This window comes from Pezoporus wallicus, unplaced genomic scaffold (assembly GCF_028554395.1).
Source record: "Pezoporus wallicus isolate ANWC-B61680 ecotype Strahan unplaced genomic scaffold, APGP_CSIRO_Pwel_v1 contig_3573, whole genome shotgun sequence".
NCBI classification, from domain to species: Eukaryota; Metazoa; Chordata; class Aves; order Psittaciformes; family Psittacidae; genus Pezoporus; species Pezoporus wallicus.
In genome coordinates, this window is record NW_026642425.1 from 455,890 (window position 1) to 474,816 (window position 18,927).

Sequence of the window (18,927 nt, forward strand, 5' to 3'; positions counted from 1 at the left end):
AGGAGCCATCTGTGTAGAGAGAAGAGGAGGCACAGGCTGTGCACATGATTTTATTGATGTCTACAACAACTGCAACCTCACTATTGTTGAATGCAGCCCTCTCTAGATGAAACCTTCATCACCACCAACCATGGCCAAAAAAGGCAAAGGCAAAACTGTAACAATAACCAGCTTTCAGAAATTCACCAGAGCCTTCTTCCAGTGCTATGGCTAGGAACAAGAGAATTGGAAAAGGCAATGTGTCAAGGAAAATAGCATAACAAACTGTATGGTAGAGGCCATACAGCAGAAAGACCTTACAAATAGAGGTCAAATTTAGATCTCAAGTGCTGATACAAAGCCAATTAGCACTAGATGATCTATTAGAGGCCAATGGAGGGGTTTGTGCTCTCATTAACACCTGTAGAACAAGACAGAAGAATAGAAACAGATGTAATGACAATCCAAAGCCACCTAAAAGTTTTTCATAACATTCAGAACCCACCCCTTTTTCTGGGGGAGGTTGACACCAGGCATGGTTTGCAAGTGTACTTAAAATGTTGTTCAAATCCGTTACGTATAGGGCTAACGGCTATAGTATTAACCCTCATGTCTGTTCAACTCATTACTGGTTGTGCTGAGATTGTATGTCTAAGCAGTGGGCAATACCAGAACAAAGAGAAAGCTGATGGCAATGGAAATGGATGTAGAAAAAAGGAATTAAAGCCAAAGAAAACCAACTCTTCAATAACAGAATCCCAGCCTGGTTTGGGTTGGAAGGGACCTTAAAGCTCATCCAGTTCCAACCCCTGCCACAGGCAGGGACACCTTCCACTAGACCAGATTGCTCCAAGCCCTGTCCAACCTGGCCTTGAACACTGCCAGGGATGGGGCAGCCACAGCTTCTCTGGGCACCCTGTGCCAGCACCTCACACCCCTCACAGGGAAGAACTTCTGCCTAAGATCTCATCTCAGTCTCCCCTCTGTCAGGTTAAAGCCATTCCCCTTTGTCCTGTCCCTACAGGCCCTTGTCCAAAACCCCTCCCCAGATTTCTTGTAGCCCCTTTAGGCACTGGAGCTGCTCTGAGGTCTCCATGGAGCCTTCTCCAGGCTGAACAGGAAGTTTCTCCTCAGCCTGTCTCCAGAGTCTGTCTTGGTCTCCACTCTGTCTTGTAGCCCTCCCCTGCCAGCTGTGCTGAGGTCTTCTAGGACAGCTGATCCTGGGTTACCCTGATCTTCCCATAGAACCCACCACCACTGTCCCAGACAGGTGCACTTCTCCAGTCCTGGGTCTGTACCCTCTGTTGGAGGCTTCTAATGCACATCATAGCCTCACAGCCCCGTTGCTATTCCTATCCACAGGTGACAGCAGATGCAGAGGTCTGTGCTGGTTGGAGAAGTCAGCTCTGAAGGATGGCCCAAGCTCCACTGTACTGGATACCATGGAGATGGCAGGGACCCACATAAACCATGGGACAGGGCAAGAGACCTTTCAATGGGTTAAGCTAGGGCTGAAGTTATGATGATGCTGGTTATATGCTGGCACATCTCTGTCAGGAGCCAATGCTGGGAAGGCGGATTGAAAAACAGGCTGGAGGTGAGGCGCTGGGATCCCGGGCACGCTGCGCTCACCCCCTGCACAGTGCCGGGCTGGACGTCCCCGCACAGAGCCCTGGGGTAGGTGCTGCGTCCATGCCATAGCTGCCAGGAGAGGGCACCAAGACCAAGAAAAGAGGGTCTCTCTATGGCCCTGGAGAGTAAAGGCGATGGTTTCAAAGGTTTCCTCAAACTGAATTACCTCCTGGGGCTCCCGGGGAGGCAGCAGGAAGAGCTCCCATTGCACCCCAGCCCCTTGGCTGGCTCCATGCCTCGACAGAACAGGCAGCAGCACACTTGCTGGGGCCAGGAGGAGAAATGCTACCACCACATGAACTAAACCTTTATTTGGTGGCTGTGCTCAGCATGCGGGTGGGGCCAGCAGCACCCCAGGAGCTGGTGCCCAGCTGGTCATTCTGGTGCAGGGCTCTGGGGAGTTAGTGCCCACCCTCAGCAGTGAGGACCTCTGCAGCCCATCCCCATGGGCACTGACTCCCCAGAGCCCTGCACAACTGGGCACCAGCTTCTGGGATGCTGCTAGCCCCACCAGGGAGTTGTTCCTCTTGCCCTCAGCACTGTCTGTGCTTCACGCTGCAGTTTCTTGTGTGCAGTTTCAGTGTGCAGACCTCCCCAACAGGACAACCCTCAGCCCTGACCCACAGCAGGGGCCCATGAAGAGCTTTACCTGCATCAGAGCACGGGGAAAGGGTGAATAGTGTGGTGAGCACCAGGACCATCCTTTCATTGAGCATGGGGGCAGCGTGAGTGCTCTTCCTCAAGGGTGCTGCTCTGCCTTCCTCCTTGGAGCTCAGCTGTGAGCTCAGGCAAGGTGGTGCTACAGTAAGCCTTTTCCAAAGAATTTTGACCAACTTCAAGTGAAAGCCCTGTGGGTTTCCTTTGACCCAGAGGATTTCCACATCACGTGGAATCTTCAGGGTTACTGACTCTGGTGATATCTAGAAAGAATGTTCTACATTGAGGGAAAGCCACAGGGTGTGCAAGGGAAGTGAAATCCTCCTCTGCAGAGGCATAAACCCAAACACAAGTGGGCTCTCAAACCCACATAGAGAGGATTTGTGACAGCAGGAAAGGCAAAGCCTGACTTTCCCTGCAAAGCCACTTGTTAGCCCCAGAGCAAACACAGACGTGCTGGAGTTGGCTGGATGGCTTCTGAACTCGACAGGAAGTGTAAGTAAAACACAGTGACCACTGCTGCCATCAGCCCTCTGTGGCTCAAAAGCTGCAAGATGTCAAATGACACCAGAAATTGCATTGCATTCCATGCTGTTCCTATGGAGAGGAACACAAGCTTTCCACCAAACATCTCTGTTTATAGATGGGAAGCATGGGGTGAAGGGAGAAGGGGGTGCTGTCAAGCCCTCTCTTGCAGATGAGGCTGACTTAGTCCATTGGCTTCGGGGCAGGAGGCTGAACTAGGCTGAGAGAAGTGGAAGGAAAAGCTGGTGTCCACAGTTCTAAGGTGTTTTTCCAACGTCTTCCTCCATTCACAGACTTGAAGCCTTCGGGGACCTGCAGAAAGGTGGTCAGCTTCTCTGTGCTAATCTGGGGACAGCTTCCCCACACTGTGCTCAACTTCCCTTCCTCACTCAGCCACTCAGAGCACCAGACCCTTTCTGCAGCTCCTTGCCAAGCATCCAGGCATGCACAACCCCTTCTCTGAAGCTTGTTGTCTCATTGCCTAGTTTTTTCCAGGCTGTAAGCGGATGTATGGAGCAGCAGCATCCCATGCAGATCCCTCAGCACCATAGTCCCCCCTCATCCGCTGTGAGCTACTCAAGGGGGCACCTCAAGCCCTTCTTCACATTGTCACCCCTCTGCCCCTTTGGAGCAGGGCATTATGCTTGGGACTGCATCATCCCTGAACACGTTTTTAAAAGCTTGGGGAAACCCACCCAATGCTGAGAAATGCCCTGGTCATTCCCAGGTCCCCTTAACCCCAGCTGCAGTCGGAGACACATCTGCTGACTATGGCTCAAGGAGCTTAGGCAGGGTATGACAAAGCTCTTCCCAGCCTAGCAGACATGATTAAAATACACACTCAGATGCCTGTAGCTGCTGTGCTTTTGCTCAAGTCCTGTGGAGAGATGGAGTCTCTTCATCTCAGAAGCATAGCTTAGCCCAGGAGGAGCTAGCATGAGGCCATCTATGCTGTGTAGCAGCCAGAAGACTAAAACCAAAGCATTTCTGGACAGTTCTGCTCCTTCCTGTGTGCATTCAGCCCAGTAACTCAGTGTCTCCCTGGGCTGTAATAAACTCATGCCCTCCTGCTGATCCCGAAAAGCATCTTTCCTTTCTCCCACTTTGTGGGTGCTTCCTTCCCTTCTCAGCCACCTTCCCACCTCTGCTTTGCCTGGGGCTCCTTTCCTGCAGACTTGTGTACCTCTACAAGAGCCTCTCCCCAGACCTGGGCCATGGCTCCTGGGACCAATGCAGCCTCCCATCCCACAAGACCATCCCAGCACATAGCCTTTTGGTGACCACAGTGCTCTCAGCTGCAGCCGAACTGGCAACACTGAGCTGAGGACATGGGCCATATTGCTCCTCATGATGCATTTTTCTCTTGCCTGTGGTGTGCACAGGATCAGGGCCACCAAGTGCAGGTGGCGTGATGCTGTCATACCCATGGCAGATGTCCTAAAGCTGGGAGAATGCATGCTCCCCTGCAGTCACAGGCCAAGGGAGCTCACAGCCTGCCTTAACCATGCCTGGGACAAAGCCACTACCTGAGGGCTGGACCCTGATCAACACAGAATGATTTTGGGGATGGATCTGCTGCAAGACCATGGCATGTCTCCTGTCTCCCCATGGCCTGGGGCTTCACCCAATCATTCCATTTACAGAGGGTGCTTTGGGTGGACGGCCCTGGTGGCTGAACAAGTACAGGAGCTCCCTGCAGCTAGGATCAGGGAAGGGACTACTCTGTATGGAGAAGACCTTGAGAATTAAAACTACTAGTGGGGGCCTTCTTCTACAGGGTTGTGCCTACTTGTCTGGCAGAAGGTCCGGCCTGGGATGTTCTGCTTCCCATTTCTCAGGTCTTCAAACCATCACTGTTGCAGCCAGACAATTCACAATTCCCTGGAGACCCTCTGATGTTTATTCTTTTACTTTTTGGGAAGGGAAAGTCTAATGTGCTGTCATTAACTGATGAGTGCTGGAAAGCCCCACTGCTGGGCCAAGATCCGCCTTCATTTGGCTGGGCTCTGGAGAATTTGCTTGTTTACATTTAAAAACAAACAAACCAACCCAAAAAGAAACCAAACAGAAAACAGTGTCCTCTTGATCCTGCAAGAGGAGGAAGAGGAGGAAAGCTTGATGGCACCTCATGTGCAGCCTTTGCCAGAAATCGTGCCAGTGGAGGGAGGAAAGAGCCGGGCAGAACATGCTTCATGCTTGGAAATAGGCTCTCAGCAAGTAACCGAGCACACCCAGCTGTGCTCAACAACAGCCACACTGGCACTGTGCTGCTCAGGAACGCACTGCAGAGGAAGCTGGGCTGCCACGGCAGGAGAGGTATTGGCTGAGCATCACCGAGTGTCTGAAACCTGTCCCCAGGGAGGCAGTGGGATGGTTAGGAATAAGCTTTTCACTATTATCTTCTTACCCAGTCACTTTGAATCTTCTCCATTTAGAATATGAAACATTCTAGGTTTTCTGCTATTTAAACCTCAGCTTTCTGAGTGTAAAGCCCCTTCATAAGTCTTTATGGTGCTCACTCAAGGGTCTCCCCAGCTCCATTTTGAAGCTCTGGTTGACTCAGGATGAAATCACAAACCAAAAGTAATGCTCTCATTCCTTCCCGGAGTCAGTGTTCACCGTGACTCCAGGTAGGACTGTGCCATGTCCTACATCCTGGAAAGACAATTTGAAAAGAGGAAAACAAAAGTCTCTTCCAAAGCCTGCTTCCTACAGCTGGACACTGGGGACAAGCAAGTACTGGAAGCTGATGATCCAAACCGCATCCTGTGCAGTAAGTAAATCTTCCCCGGTGCCACAAGACACAGAGATTGCAGGAGGCACATGTCCAGAAGCCCTTTCCCAGGGGATTATCTGCACTAAATTACTGGGCAAGCTTACCCACCAGAACAGGGGACAGAGCAGAAATCCACCATGGCCAGGTAGGGAACCCTCACCACAACAGCCAAGCAGAGAAGCAGGAGGGAGGATACACCTGAATGGGAAGCAGCCACTTCACTAAGGAAACAAAACCAGTTTGTGATGCTGGTTTTTGAGCATTTTTCAAATGCACTGGAAAAGGAGATTTTTTTCCATTTTTTCTCCAATGAGGTTGATCAACTGAGTGGAGGTTAAGTAAAGGTTGGATCTGGGGTGTCAGGAGGAGCTGCTGCTCCTGAAGGAGACTGTGCTGGAGAGGTTTCTGTGTCAGGTAGCACTCAAAGACAAGGATGTTAGGTGAGGACTTTAGCCTCCTTTTTTCAACCCTGACCTTTTTTGAGCTCCTAGAGGCAAAGGCAATGATGTGAAGCCTTGTTGCTCACTTCTGTCACCTGAGATGGTCACTGAAGGGGTATGACCCTGGAGAGTCCCCACAGCCTCTCTTGGTTACCCAAGGGGGAGCTCAGCTGCAAGAGCAGCCCTTGCAGTGAGGTGAACAGGGACACAATCCTCATAAAAGTGGAGATTAAGAAAACCCAGATCATGGAAGAACCACAGCTACACAGCAGAACTGCAGCTGTGCAATTGGAGAGCCAAAGCAGCTAAGAGGGCATCGTGCATTCTGCCAAGCCAGCATCATGAAAGCAGTGGCAGTTAGCTTGATGGGAAGATGGCCTAAGCACCAGCATGCTGATGCAACATTTCACATGAAAAACCACCATGCCAAGCAGGAACAGACATTTCATACATCACAGTGCAAGTCTCAAACCAGAGAGGATGGAGACTGCTGGATCTCTGCTTCACAGGAATAACTGTGCCCCTCACACATCACCCTGGAAACAAGTCAGGGCTTGGAGAAGGCAATGGCAGAGGTCCAGACTGCAGGGAGCAGTAAGAGGGGACAAGCCATGAGCCAAAAGTGACCAACACAAAAGGGATGTGGACCTACTCAAGTGAGTCCAGAGGAAGCCACAGAGATGTTGCAAGGGCCAGAGCAGCTCTGCTCTGGAGACAGGCTGAGAGAGCTGGGCTGGTTCAGCCTGGAGAAGAGAAGGCTCCTTAAGGGGAGGCCTTAGAGCAACTCCAGTGCCTAAAGGGGCTACAAGAAACCTGGAGAGGGGCTTTGGACAAGGGCCTGTAGGGACAGGACAAGGGGGAATGGCTTTAACCTGACAGAGGGGACACTGAGATGAGATCTCAGGAAGAAGTTCTTCCCTGTGAGGGTGGTGAGGCCCTGGCACTGGTTGCCCAGAGAAGCTGTGGCTGCCCCATTCATGGCAGTGTTCAAGGCCAGTTTGGATGGGGCTTGGAGCAACCTGGTCAAGTGGAAGGTGTCCCTGCCTGTGGCAGGGATTGGAACTGGACAAGATTTAAGGTGCCTTCCAACCCAAACCAGGCTGGGATTCTGTGATTCTATAACCCCACCACAGGCAGTGTCCTCACCAGTGAGGTCCCACAGCGTCTAAGCACAGTGGCAGAGCAGGTGCTGGTAACAGGGCCTATCTATGGTCCTAGACACACCAAAGTGAGAAACTAGGTCCATGACCTACTTGGGAGGCTTAGGGCATCCACTCACCAGCCACAGAAGGGAAGAGAGACAGGACTACAGCACCGAAGAGTCTAGCCAGCCAGGAGACAAGTAACCTACAGCACAGGTCCAAGGTCTATCCAATAGCAGGGCCAGGATATCAGATGAGCACTTTACAACAAATCCAAAGCAGGTATTAGAGACTCAAGCCTGAGCGTAAGTGGGGCTCCTGGAGTTTGGGCAGAGGGAGGAGGTGCTCATCCCCAGGTGAAGGTTATCAGGGTGATTAAGGCCAATTAGTGCCCTCAAGGCCTGCCACTGTGCCATCTGATGTATCCTGTGGGGATGTGAAGGCATGGAGGTGAGCTTATGTGAAGCCCCAGTGATACCTTGTTCTCATAAGGTCAACTGAAACAGCAAGATAATGAAGTGGTGGAGAGGGTTGCACTAGTGTGGACCTGTAAAACAACGAAGGTCAGGAAGGGACCAGAAGGGGCATGCCATGACCGTGGCCCCCCTCTCTCGCACGGGTTGTGGGGAAACCTTGAGGCAGAAGCAAGAAGCATGTGTCTGGCACAGTCGCTGCAGAAGACAAGCCTTATCCCACCTGAGCATGACAGACTTGGCATTAGTTATCTCCTGGACCAAATTCTACACCTGTGGCAGCCCATGCACCTCCACGATGAGCACGGGAAGGTGCATGGTTGGACATCCTGTGCACAGGGTCTTTTCTCTGCACTGCCAGACTTAGAGAAGCCGGGGAGCAGCAGCAAAGCTGGCGAGCATATGCCTCCAGCTGGACAAAGAACCGTCCACACATTCCAGTGCTCCCCAGGAGCCACAGCCCACGGTGGTCCCATGCTGGTGCTTGCTCTATGTGTCAGAAGTGAAAGTGGCAAGTCCCTGGGCATTCACTCTTGTATTGTGTTGCCTTTCCCACCTCTCTTCCCAGCACTAGAGAGGGACACACAAGGGCAGCCCAAGCCCTGGCTGGGAGAGGTTCCAGCTCAGCCCGTGGGCTTTTACTCCCTCACAGAACACACTTGGAGAATAATGTTTGATTTCTATGGATTGTTGCTTGGCCATAGCTTTGCTTAAACAAAGCAAAACCCTGGCTGTTTATTCAGTTCTGCTTTAGCAGGATGGAAATGCAATTCCCTGTGAGAAAACATACTCTCTGCAAATTTTTGGCAAGACTGAAGCCCTTAAGCAACAGCCTGGAGCAATAGTCCAACAAAAGGCTGCAGCAATAGTCCAGCCATATCAGCTGTGCCTGCTTTGCTGTCTCTTGGTGATGCTGGGATACCTCTTATGGTGCTTAATCACACACGTGCATCTCTAAAGCTCTGCAGGGACCAGGCTTGGGAATTCAGCCCTGGGCTGAACACCCGGAGGACAAGAGTTAACAGAAAGACCTTATTACTTTTATAAAAACATATAGAACAGATATCTTGTGCACACACTCAGATACACATGATACAGCAATGAATCAGAGCTTGACAGTCACCACACTGTACAGCAAATGACACCTTAAGCCTTGAAGCTGAAACCAGAATAGTGTCCTTACAAACACTGATCGAAGCAATCACATCACTTGGTGCTCATTCATCTTCCCAGCATTGCCTCCAGCTGAGGACATCATCTGTAGCCAGACAAGACAAGTGTCCGTTCCATTTGCTGTAGTGCCTGTAGAGCAACCCAGTTCCCTTGGATATGCACAAGCCATCCAAGCCAAGCAAGAAAATAGACAAGGCACAATGTTTTCCAGTGTTCCCAGAAAGGCCTTGATTCCACAATGCTCCAGTAGCAAGGACAGGACATTACATACACTCAAGACACTAGAAAACTTCACTGCAAAAGTAACATTTCTTCTCTATGTGCTTCATATAAAAATAATGCCACAGGACATGACCTCACAAGGTGCAAGGCTGAGAGCTCAGCTGTGCAGGAGTAGGGCAGGGACCACTGACAGCCCCTGACTGACCCTCCAGATAAGTCAACCCCAGCCAATGTCACACAGCTGGGCTGTCACCCCAAATTCCTGATTACAGTTAATTTGATTGTGTTCTGCACTTGCAAAGCCTGAGATCAAGCCCTGCCTCCCCTTTCTCAAGTCAACAAAACACAGAAATAAGGGATTGAATGATGGCAGAAAACAAACACCTTTGCAGTCTATCCTCCCCACCTCCGGGGCTGGATGGATGCCCTGATGGTGCAATCTGATGGATCTAATAGGCCACCTTCCTCCAGCTCTGCTTTACAGCTGGCCTGTCCTTTTTGCTTTGATTATGTTCCTTACTATGTGGTTTTTTCTGCATGCATATTTATACTTCTGATTCACTGAGGTTGGTTAAAGGAGGATCTGACCTTTGATAACTTATCTACAAAGCATCATATTGTGAAGATCTTTGCACACTCCAGCAAAATTCATACTGGAAAAGACATTTTGTCCTTTCTTGTGGACAGCAAACATGCTTATTTCTAGAGAGAATATGGGACCAGAAGGATGATACATCTGCTGTGTAATTCTAGGTGACTAAATCCAGAAGTGCCCTTAGTTGCTCTAAGAGTGTACTTCCTGGCTTTTGTGCTTGCAGAGAAGAGCAAAGCCCCTCCAATGGTATCATAAGAACAGCAAAATTATTGGGTCACTTCTTGTTTTTTCCCCATTTGTAAAGGCTCATCCACATTATCCTGCCCCAGTGCTGCACAAAGCTGGGCATGGCCCATCAGCTGGCAGAAGGGTTTTATTGCAGTTGACTTGCCAAGAAACAGGTCTCAGACTAAATTCACAAGAAGAAATTCCCATAGCTGTTAGCCAGAAAGGTGGCCTGATTTCAAGGAGATACATTGTGGGTTGCCAGCTCCTCTGAACATGAAATCTGAACATGAAGCACAGACTTTCAATCCCCAAATCAGATGCAGTTTTCATCACCTCAGTCTGAAAAGCTAGGCCACCCTTCATGTCTCCAGCAAGAGTAAATGGATTATTTGATTAGCTGAAGGAGAGCCAACACCCAGCTGACCACAGGCATCAATCTTGGTCTGACCAAGAAGCCAATGAAGTGCAAAGAAAACAGCTGCAGAGGGCTTGTTAAGGGCAAGCTGTGTGGGTTTGGTTAATTTGGTTAAAGTTACCCAAGGTGGCTGAGCCTGAGCCCAGCAACGTGCGTGAGTCAACATCTTCTCAGCTGGGCCATGATGAAATGCAGCATAATCCCCAACAGTGATTTGGAAAGTCACATCTGCCCACCACCTGGCAAAGAGCCACCATGCAGCTCTAGAACAGCAACAGCCTTTGTATGTAGCAGTGCCAGAAGGAAAAAGGGTCTAATTTATTTCCAAAATTGGTCAAAGATTAATTTTTTTTTTACATTCTGCTCTGCAAGAAAAAAAAAAAAAAATCAGTTTTCTCTGGTATTTTTATTTCCTGCTTTCCTTCCGGCAGGTCACCAGCTCAATATAAACTTATCTGCAGTAACACACGGTTTGGGCCAAAAATATCCATGCCATAAAGCATTCAGATTACTTCCATTGGATAGATATTATTTTGATGTCTCTGTTGCACGTAAAGCAAGCCCTGAACCATTTCTCTTGACATTTCATCTCTTATGACTCCAAATTTTAGATACAGCCATACAGCAGCAACACTGCCAACCATCAGACTGCACACCACAGAAACTGGAATGACAAAATGCATTTGAGATGTTGACAAGAAGGTGGGAAGAGGCAGAGCATTTGGCCTTTCTGTAGTCGTCTGTACTCCGGCTTCGCCTAAGAATGCTTGACTAGTGAAAAGTAACATATCTGAAGGCTCTTGCTTTCCTACAGGCGATGAATAATCAAATGTTGTGGTACCAAAAGCACCTACAGAGGAACTGAAAACCTTGTTGGTATGGACAGAAGGACCTTTGTCTGTGGCAGTTGTAGAGTTTAGAGTAGGAACTGAAGCAGTCTGCATGCTGTCCAGGATGGAGGGGGTATCTGAACCCCTATAATCAGTGTCTGGTGTATTGGTTTTTGCAGTTGCAGGATCCAGGGATTCATTTGTAGGAAGTACAGGGTGGTCTGATCCTTTAGAAATGGCCACGGGGTCTGAATTTGAGCTAGGAGAAGTCACATCTCGAACATCAGACATAGCATTTGCAGTATGCCCTACAGGTTCTTCTGTAGATCCTACAGCATTGTCAAAACTATGCACAAGAGCCTTGTGGAATGGGGTGGGCTGGCTGGAGACAATGCCTATTGAAGAAGTTGTTGAAGGCGCAGGAGATTTTAAGGAATCTCTGTTTGATTCTGGACTGACTTCAGAGGGGGCAGTAGCCTGAGATGGAGCTGTTACTGTAAGGCCAACATGTTTCTGGAAAATACCAGGCTCTTCTGGAGCTGCTGCTGAGGTGGCACCATGTGAAAGCAGAGAGGCTTCAGCCTTTTTCTGGTCCAGTTTCTCTACAATCTTCTTCACCCACTTTGCCTCTGGATCTGCACAAATCTCTATAGACTTCAGAGTAATAAATCTGAAAATAAAAAGGGATCACTTAGTGGATAAAGCAAACAGTGGTTTAGATGATCAGCGTGACAGGGAAGGCATGCAGACAGCAACAGTCTCTCTCAAGCCCATAGAAAACACCACGGGGGCTGGATGGATTGTTTATTTCAGGAAGAGCAGGTGCCTCTGAGATCTGACTGAATGTTGAGCAGCTGAACATTACTCATGAGTGAAGGGATTCCCAGAAGAAGTCTTCCTCCTTTGAAAGCATTGTCCTGATGTTTGGATGCAGTGTTTGCCTCCAGTGCTCAGGGCAGGAAGCTCCTCAAGCATCAGTTGCCCATGGGCAAGCATATGTGAAGACAAAATCCTCTGGTTTACTGAGTGAGATGAGACTTTGCAAGGTCAGCCCAGCGGGTTCACTTCGAAGCAACCTTCTGGGCTTCAACAAAATGGTCTTAATAGTGCCTCAGTTTCAGGATAAGCTGAAAACAACAATTATCCTAAAGGGGAATGAAGCTTTATTCATCCTTAGTCAAGCTCCAAGTCTTAATCTGTCTCCAGAGAAAACAACTGCTTTCATAGAAAGCTCTCATAGTGAGCTCTCATCCTGCATGCTTCCCTTGAAGTGCTGGAACTGGATGAGCTTTAAGCTCCCTTCCAACCAAAAGCCATCTGTGAGCCTATGATTCTACGATTCCAATGCCCCCTTCTGCCAACAAGTACATCTGTCAGTCCTTTTCCCATCTCTTTATCCCCACCTCACTCTGTGTGTGAGCCCATGATCTCACTTGGAGGCTGCTGATCTTTAAATGAGGTGAAAAAAACCCACCCACCCTTCAAATAAGGTTTCACAACTGCTCCTTGCTCCAAAGCAAGGGCATGGGATGACAGGGTGATGCTGAATCGGGGTTTGGGTGATGGGGCAGTGCTTACATGACAGCTTGTTTGGTGCAGCGGGGCTCAGTCCTGCGGTAGCTCCTTATCCGCTTTGCTGCTATGCCAGATGCAAAACCACCACACTCAGTTGAACACTTCAGAGGTGCTTTAGGTTGCCCTGAAATAAAGTATTCAACATATTAAACACTGGCTTTTTATCTGCTACTATAAAAACTGGCACTGTTTCTCTTTTCTCTTCTCTGGGCAGGAGTCCAGAGCTTGCCATGAAGTTTCCAATCCCTGCTAAAATGAGATGAAGAAAAATCCCATCAGGGCCACAAGTTTCTGTATCACCCAAACAGGCAATAAAATGCCGAGAAAACTACAAAAAAAAGCACTGTGAAAATTGTGGGGCTCTTGGGCCACCACTGCAGCTTGCCTTACAGGATCCACAAGCACTGCCTGGAGGACCTTTGTGCAAGGACCTAGTCCTGCAGGTCCCCTCCTCTTTGGGTCACAGGAAGACTGCTCTTGCATAGTGCCCAGAAGACGCATTTCTTCGTCCCCAAAAGACCTGCTAAACTGTCACCAACAGGCTCTTGGTACAGGCAATGCAGACCAGAGGGCCTGTCCTCTCCTTCTCTGGATCAGACATAGCAATTCCTCTGGTGGGAGTTCCCCTCCAGGTGAGCATCCTGCCTCTCTGCTTATATGTGATCTCTGAATGCCACCTGAACTCAGAGAAAGGCTGCGGAGAAAGAACATTTTGGTGAATTGCTTCATTGCTCCATTAGATATTTCAGCAGCCCAGCTTCACAGCAGTTTCTCACCAAACATCTCTTCTATCTCCTCCAGAATATTGGGTTTTAATTTTGTGAAGTGTAAAAATAAACCTCACTTGACCCCTTCAAGGGGGAAAGCCAGTCACAGCACAAGGGACCCTTTGGTCTTGCTCCTACCCCAGCCTCTAACAACACATTTGCCAAGGTTGCACAACGCATCTTGGCAATTTGTTTCTGACATCCCAGGAGTCAAGACTTACTTAAAAAAGCCCTGATTTATCTTAGCCCCTCTTAGAAGAAAGGAGCTGGAGGCTGGTTTAGATCAGCCAGTCTCTACAAAATATTGTCTCAGTTTCCCAAATGAATTTGGTGAATTTGATGCAGTTCATTTGGGAATGATCCAGCCATCAGGAGCAAGAATGAACATCACAACAGGAACACCCTCAGCTCTTTTGATCCATTTACTGAGGTAACCCATTGCAAAGAAATCACAAGCAAATCCCGCATGGCCCTTTTACAGAAGCACATTTCAACCTCTGTAATGCTAAAGCAAAGCCATTTGTTCACACAATAATGTGTTTTCTGGCACTGTAGGGTCAAGTATACCTGTTCAGGGGAGACCAGCTTCCCAATTAACTCTCTGTAGCCAGAGGACATACTGCTGGTGTCCCCCACTTTCTGAAGCACTGTTCAACAAAGCAGGCATAGCAACAAGAGAGGCAGAGCCATCCCTGTGGATGGAGGTGCATGGCAGGGAGTGGCTGGGGACTGCTTCCAAAGGCCCTTCTCCTCTGATAACCATTAACTGATTTTCCAGTTATGGGCACCAATGCAAATGGTCTGCAATTAGCGGAATTCCTGGTGTGTTTTTCCCTAAGACAAGGAGCTTGGAAAGCCCCTTTCAAGGACAAAGCAGTGTTAGAGGGAGCATGAAGCCAACCCTAGCTGTCCTCCTCCTCCTGGGGCACACAACCCTGCTTCTCTGGGCTACATCTCAGTCTTTGCCAAAGGGACCGCAGGGACACCTGGGACCTGAGAGACTTTCCATCCAGAACCACTGCTGCTCAGAAGCACCACTCGTGGGAGCCACTGGTACTTGCTTTTCAGCATGGTTTCTCAAGAGATCCCAGGCAAGGAGTGCCACCAGCCTTTCTTTATTCAGAGCCCATCTGATTCCATCACTTCAGAGCAGATGGACACTTGGCCACAGGGCAGCAGAGCTAGGCAGTGACAAAGCAGGCAGTGGATTCTAAGGCCCGGGTAAGCTGCTTGATGTCCCTGTGCCCAGTTTACTCATGCCAGATCTGGAGAACCTGAACAGAGGTATGAGGAGAGGAAGAAGCTCCATCCCTAGCTGCCTTTGCTGCCTGTCTTTCTCTGGTCTGGTGGCAGCAGGGCACATATCCTAAGGGCTTTTTGCCACTTACCCTTCTCTTGGTGAGAACAGATCATCCCTATGTCCTGGGCAAAGTCCAAATTTGCCTTTGCTGCTGAGCAGCTTTCTGACAGCCTGGAAGCAATGCCCCCTGCTTAATTGCTACCTGGGGCAGCAATTACTGATCTGTGCCACAGATCTTAAACCAAGACCAGCCTAGGGAGTAGTGTGCCCACCTCTTCCCCATCCTCCAGCCCACCCCAGAGCAGAGTGCCCCTGTGCCTCACAGTGACGGGAGCACAGCATCCTGTGCAGACAGACATCCAGCCCTGGACAGGCTGTGGTCTACCCCCATGTCATATCCCTTGGGGACATGGGAAAAGGGGAAAAGAAGTGCATTATACTTCTTTTCTAATGAGGATGATCAGAAAGTCCCTCCGACGTTCTTCCCACCTACCCTCAGGAGTGATAAAAGCCATCATGGGCTGCTTGGAGATCACTGCTGCCATGATAACTGCTGTAGGCTCCCTCTGCCCCTTTTCAAACCCAGCCTGATCCTGTCATGACATCTCACACAGCCCATGAAGGTCTCCTGCTGCCCACTGCCTGATCCAGCGCTGCTTCTCCTCCCCCCCGAGCACTTCACCTCACCCGTGTGAACGTGGCTGCTCCGCTGGGGAGACCGCAGGGACGCAGAGCAGCGGCTCACCTCCAGCCCGGGCCACCAGGCATAGGACCCTCAGCACAAACAGGACCTGGAGAGAAACAACCTTCATGTTCCCGTGGTCGGCAGCAGGAAGGGCATGCAGGGAAGGATTACTGGCAGTTATTTCCTGCTCCCGACTGCTTATTGTGTCCTTCGGAGCAACACGTTGCTGCAGTTCATTCCAGGATTATGAAGCCTTGAGGTGGGAGTTTCAACTGTTACTTAGCTCCCACAGACACATACCAGGGTGACGACACAGGAGTTGGAAGGAGGAGTGGGACAGGGGAGGGAATGTCGCCTGCTCCAGAGATAGACAGCTCCTGGAATTCCCCGCCTGCACTCGCATCGGCTTTCCTTAGGGCATGTAAATCAGCCGCAGCTCCTTGATGACTCATTCAGTCATGGAGGGACTTCCAGGAGTCACCTCCATCCTCCTCTCCCACTGGGGAGAGGCACCACTGTCCTCAGGCTTATAAAGCTCTCCCCACCTCCAAACCACAGCTGCCCGGTGCACTAAGCTCATTCTTTGCCTCAGATGCAAAAGCATTCCTTTCCTTTTTTGGTGGTCATCTTGTAACAGCAGCATAGGTCGTTAGGCTAAAAGAGGCAGAATGTGCTAATCCGGATTACAAGTTCATCAGCGGGACTGGTGAGCCCAAGTCAGGCTGCCTCTTGGGAGCATCACTAAAGCCAGAGGTGAGCGGGGACTCAGTGGCCTCCCCAGGCAGCTCCGTGTTCGCTGAAAACACTGTCTGTGAAGCACGCTTGTCACTACAGCCCTGACTTCGGGTATACATTACGGTCTCAGCCCTTGGGGTATTGCTGATGCTGAGAGCAGGAGTACAAGGCACCCAGATCTCCAAGCAACTGGGCTGGCCAGGTTGCTTCCTGCAGCAGCATGAAGCCAGGTCGGCAGTAGACATACGGACATGGCAGTCACATCCTGCACCTTCACTCTCTCTTTCATCTCAGATCCCAGCAGAGTACATGGCAATTTTCCCTGCCAACTCCCACAGCTGAAAGATGAAGATAAGATCAAATCTGAGACAGTGTGGCTGCCTCTGAAATATTTTTTTCCCCACAGTTTTCATAGGGCTGATGGAAACAGGGCTTTTCTGTGCTGGGGGAAATTCCAACAGTTCCAGTTAGGATTTTATTCCTAAACACTGAACCCCCCTAGGTTTCCATAGGGTATATTTTTAGAACATTTGGTGAAACTTCCAGCCTGTAACTTCAGCCTTTACTTATATTGTAATAGAAGATAAAACCCATTTCAAGGAAATGAAAATAAAAATTAAGACCTTGAAATAGTCTGTTTGATCCAGCCAGAACAGAACACGCTGCATCTGTTGGGACTTTTTCAGGCCCCTTCCACAGATGATGTTTTCTCTTGTACCCAGGAACTGGCGTTGCCTGAGACTGTTGGTGTTTTGGATGCTGGAAGTGGTAGCATGGCCCACACATGCTCACATCTCCCCTGAAGAAATGGGCTCTGCTCCACCTGCAAAGGGCTTACTGCCAGTGACGGGAAAAACTGATGGAAGGGCTCCAAGTGTGCATACAGTGTGGGAGGGTGAGTGTTCTGTTTGCTAAAGCCACAGGTGTTGTTTTAAGGCGGGAAGAGCTCAATGCAGCTGCTTTTCCTGTGCAGCCAGGGCTCATGGCAGTCCTGGTAGGGAGCTCCTACAGGACACTCTTAGAGACCTCCAGTTGCTCCCAGTGAGGTTGGCAGCTGGATTTGGAGGTGGCATATGTACGAGGCTGGAGGACAGCAGCACCTCAGCACAGCTCCCTGGGTCATGGCAAGCCAAGTGCAGGCAGAGGTGTGGGCCTAAGGTAAACCTTGGATCTTCCTCCTGAGAGCAGGACACAGAGGCACATCAACTGACTCCAATGGGAGCGGGCAAAAAATGTGGCCTGCAGCTGACAGAAAAGTGGAACCATTGCTCCCAATCCACTTCCTATACCACCCTCCCTGTCCCCCTGCACATCTGCTCGCTGCAATTCTTTTAGGTTTTTCAGCACTGAAAACCCCGAAGTCAGAGGACCTGCTGTAGCCCAGGAGATATTTCTGTTGTACATCTCAATAAACCATAGGTATTGTATTGATCTGACCGTGAACAGTCTCAGGACACAGCCAGGTGGGATGGGACCTGGAGCAACCTGCTCTAGCGGAAGGTGTCCTGGCCCGTGGCAGGATAAGCTGGATGAGCTTTAAGGCCCCATCTAACACAAATCAGGCTGGGATTCTGTGATTCTCTGGGCTTGTCTTGGCTTCAGCTGGTTTTAGCTTCTTTAGTTACGATAGAAATTTTCCAGGCAATTGCTGCTGTCAATTTGATTTGGCTTTGCTTTAGTTTGTAGGAATAGGAAGTAGTTAGTTATTCAGAGTGGGTATGGGACTGTATATATATCTAAAATATATATTACATATATATGATATATGATATATGATATATTGTGATGTGGATGAGGGCAGGCAGGGAAGGACACCAGCAATCGCAGTCCATAAACATGAATCACAGCAGCTGAGCAATGGAGTCTGCAACCCTGCAAGTCAGGGGCATCTGGCTTTCAGGAAACAAAGTGCAGAAAAAAATTAATTACTGGGAACCAGGGAACACAGGCTGTGCTAAGCAAATGTAGGAAATGAAACCAAGCAGACCACAACTGAGGAGGAAGAAAGCCTGCCATGAATGTCATATCCTTCCAGTGACTGTGAGCTGGGGCAGCTCCTCGCAACTGTACCCCATTCCTCCACAGAAGGATGAGAAGAAGGCTTCTTAAGGTTACTCTTAGCACCCAAAGGCTCTCTGAAGGGGTGGTACAGCACTGACAAAAAGCAGTAGATACTAGGAAGAGATTTGGGATTTTTCCCATGTAACTTTTAACTGCAGTATGAATGAGGAAGGACATTAGGCTGATCTGAAACATGGAAAGGAAAAAAACATAAGCAAATCTACATCTGAAGGAACTGGGGGTATTTAGACTGGAGAAGAGAAGGCTCAGGGGGACCTTATCACTCTCTACAACTACCTGAAAGGAGGACGGAGCCAGGAGGTGGCTGGTCTCTGCTCCCAAGGAACAAGGGATAAGACAAGGAAAAATGGCCTCAAGCTGCACCAGGGGAGGTTTAGACTGGAGACTAGGGACAGTTTCTTTCCTGGAGGGCGCTCAGGCATTGGAACAGGCTGCTCAGGGCAGTGGTAGAATTACCACTCCTGGAAGTGTTGACAAACTGTGTAGAGGAGGGCCTTAGTGACATGGTTCGGTGGTGGCCTTGGTAGTGTTGGGGAACGGTTGGACTTGATCTTAAAGGTCTTTTCCAGGGTTTAAGGCTGATTCTACAATCTGTGCACATGCTACCAAGTGTGGGTAGAGGGACCATGCACAGGCCACTTGCTACTGCTGGAGTTGCAGACCCTGGGCCACCTAACACAGCTCCAGGATTGATCC

The 18,927-nt window shown here is 49.6% G+C and overlaps 1 protein-coding gene across 1 annotated transcript; it reads right to left on the minus strand.

Annotated features, from left to right (window-relative positions):
- Window positions 1-10,719: 10,719 nt before the first annotated feature.
- LOC130610493 (uncharacterized) lies at window positions 10,720-15,813 on the minus strand. The gene is made up of 3 exons (XM_057430457.1): window positions 15,475-15,813; window positions 12,666-12,786; window positions 10,720-11,757 (listed from the first exon to the last, which is right to left on the minus strand). Exons 1-3 carry the CDS (start codon window positions 15,539-15,541, stop codon window positions 10,761-10,763), a joined length of 1,185 nt encoding a protein of 394 aa, XP_057286440.1. The 5' UTR covers window positions 15,542-15,813; the 3' UTR covers window positions 10,720-10,760.
- Between the last annotated feature and the right edge of the window lie 3,114 nt (window positions 15,814-18,927).

What these genes read in the sequence shown, in the direction of transcription:
- LOC130610493 (XM_057430457.1), bottom strand. Translation starts at nt 15,541, where the DNA reads ATGAAGGTTGTTTCTCTCCAGGTCCTGTTTGTGCTGAGGGTCCTATGC. An exon ending in CCTGGTGGCCCGGGCTGGAG is followed by an intron (nt 12,787 to 15,474) that starts GTGAGCCGCTGC and finishes ACTTTATTTCAG; the next exon opens with GGCAACCTAAAGCACCTCTG. An exon ending in TGCACCAAACAAGCTGTCAT is followed by an intron (nt 11,758 to 12,665) that starts GTAAGCACTGCC and finishes TTTTATTTTCAG; the next exon opens with ATTTATTACTCTGAAGTCTA.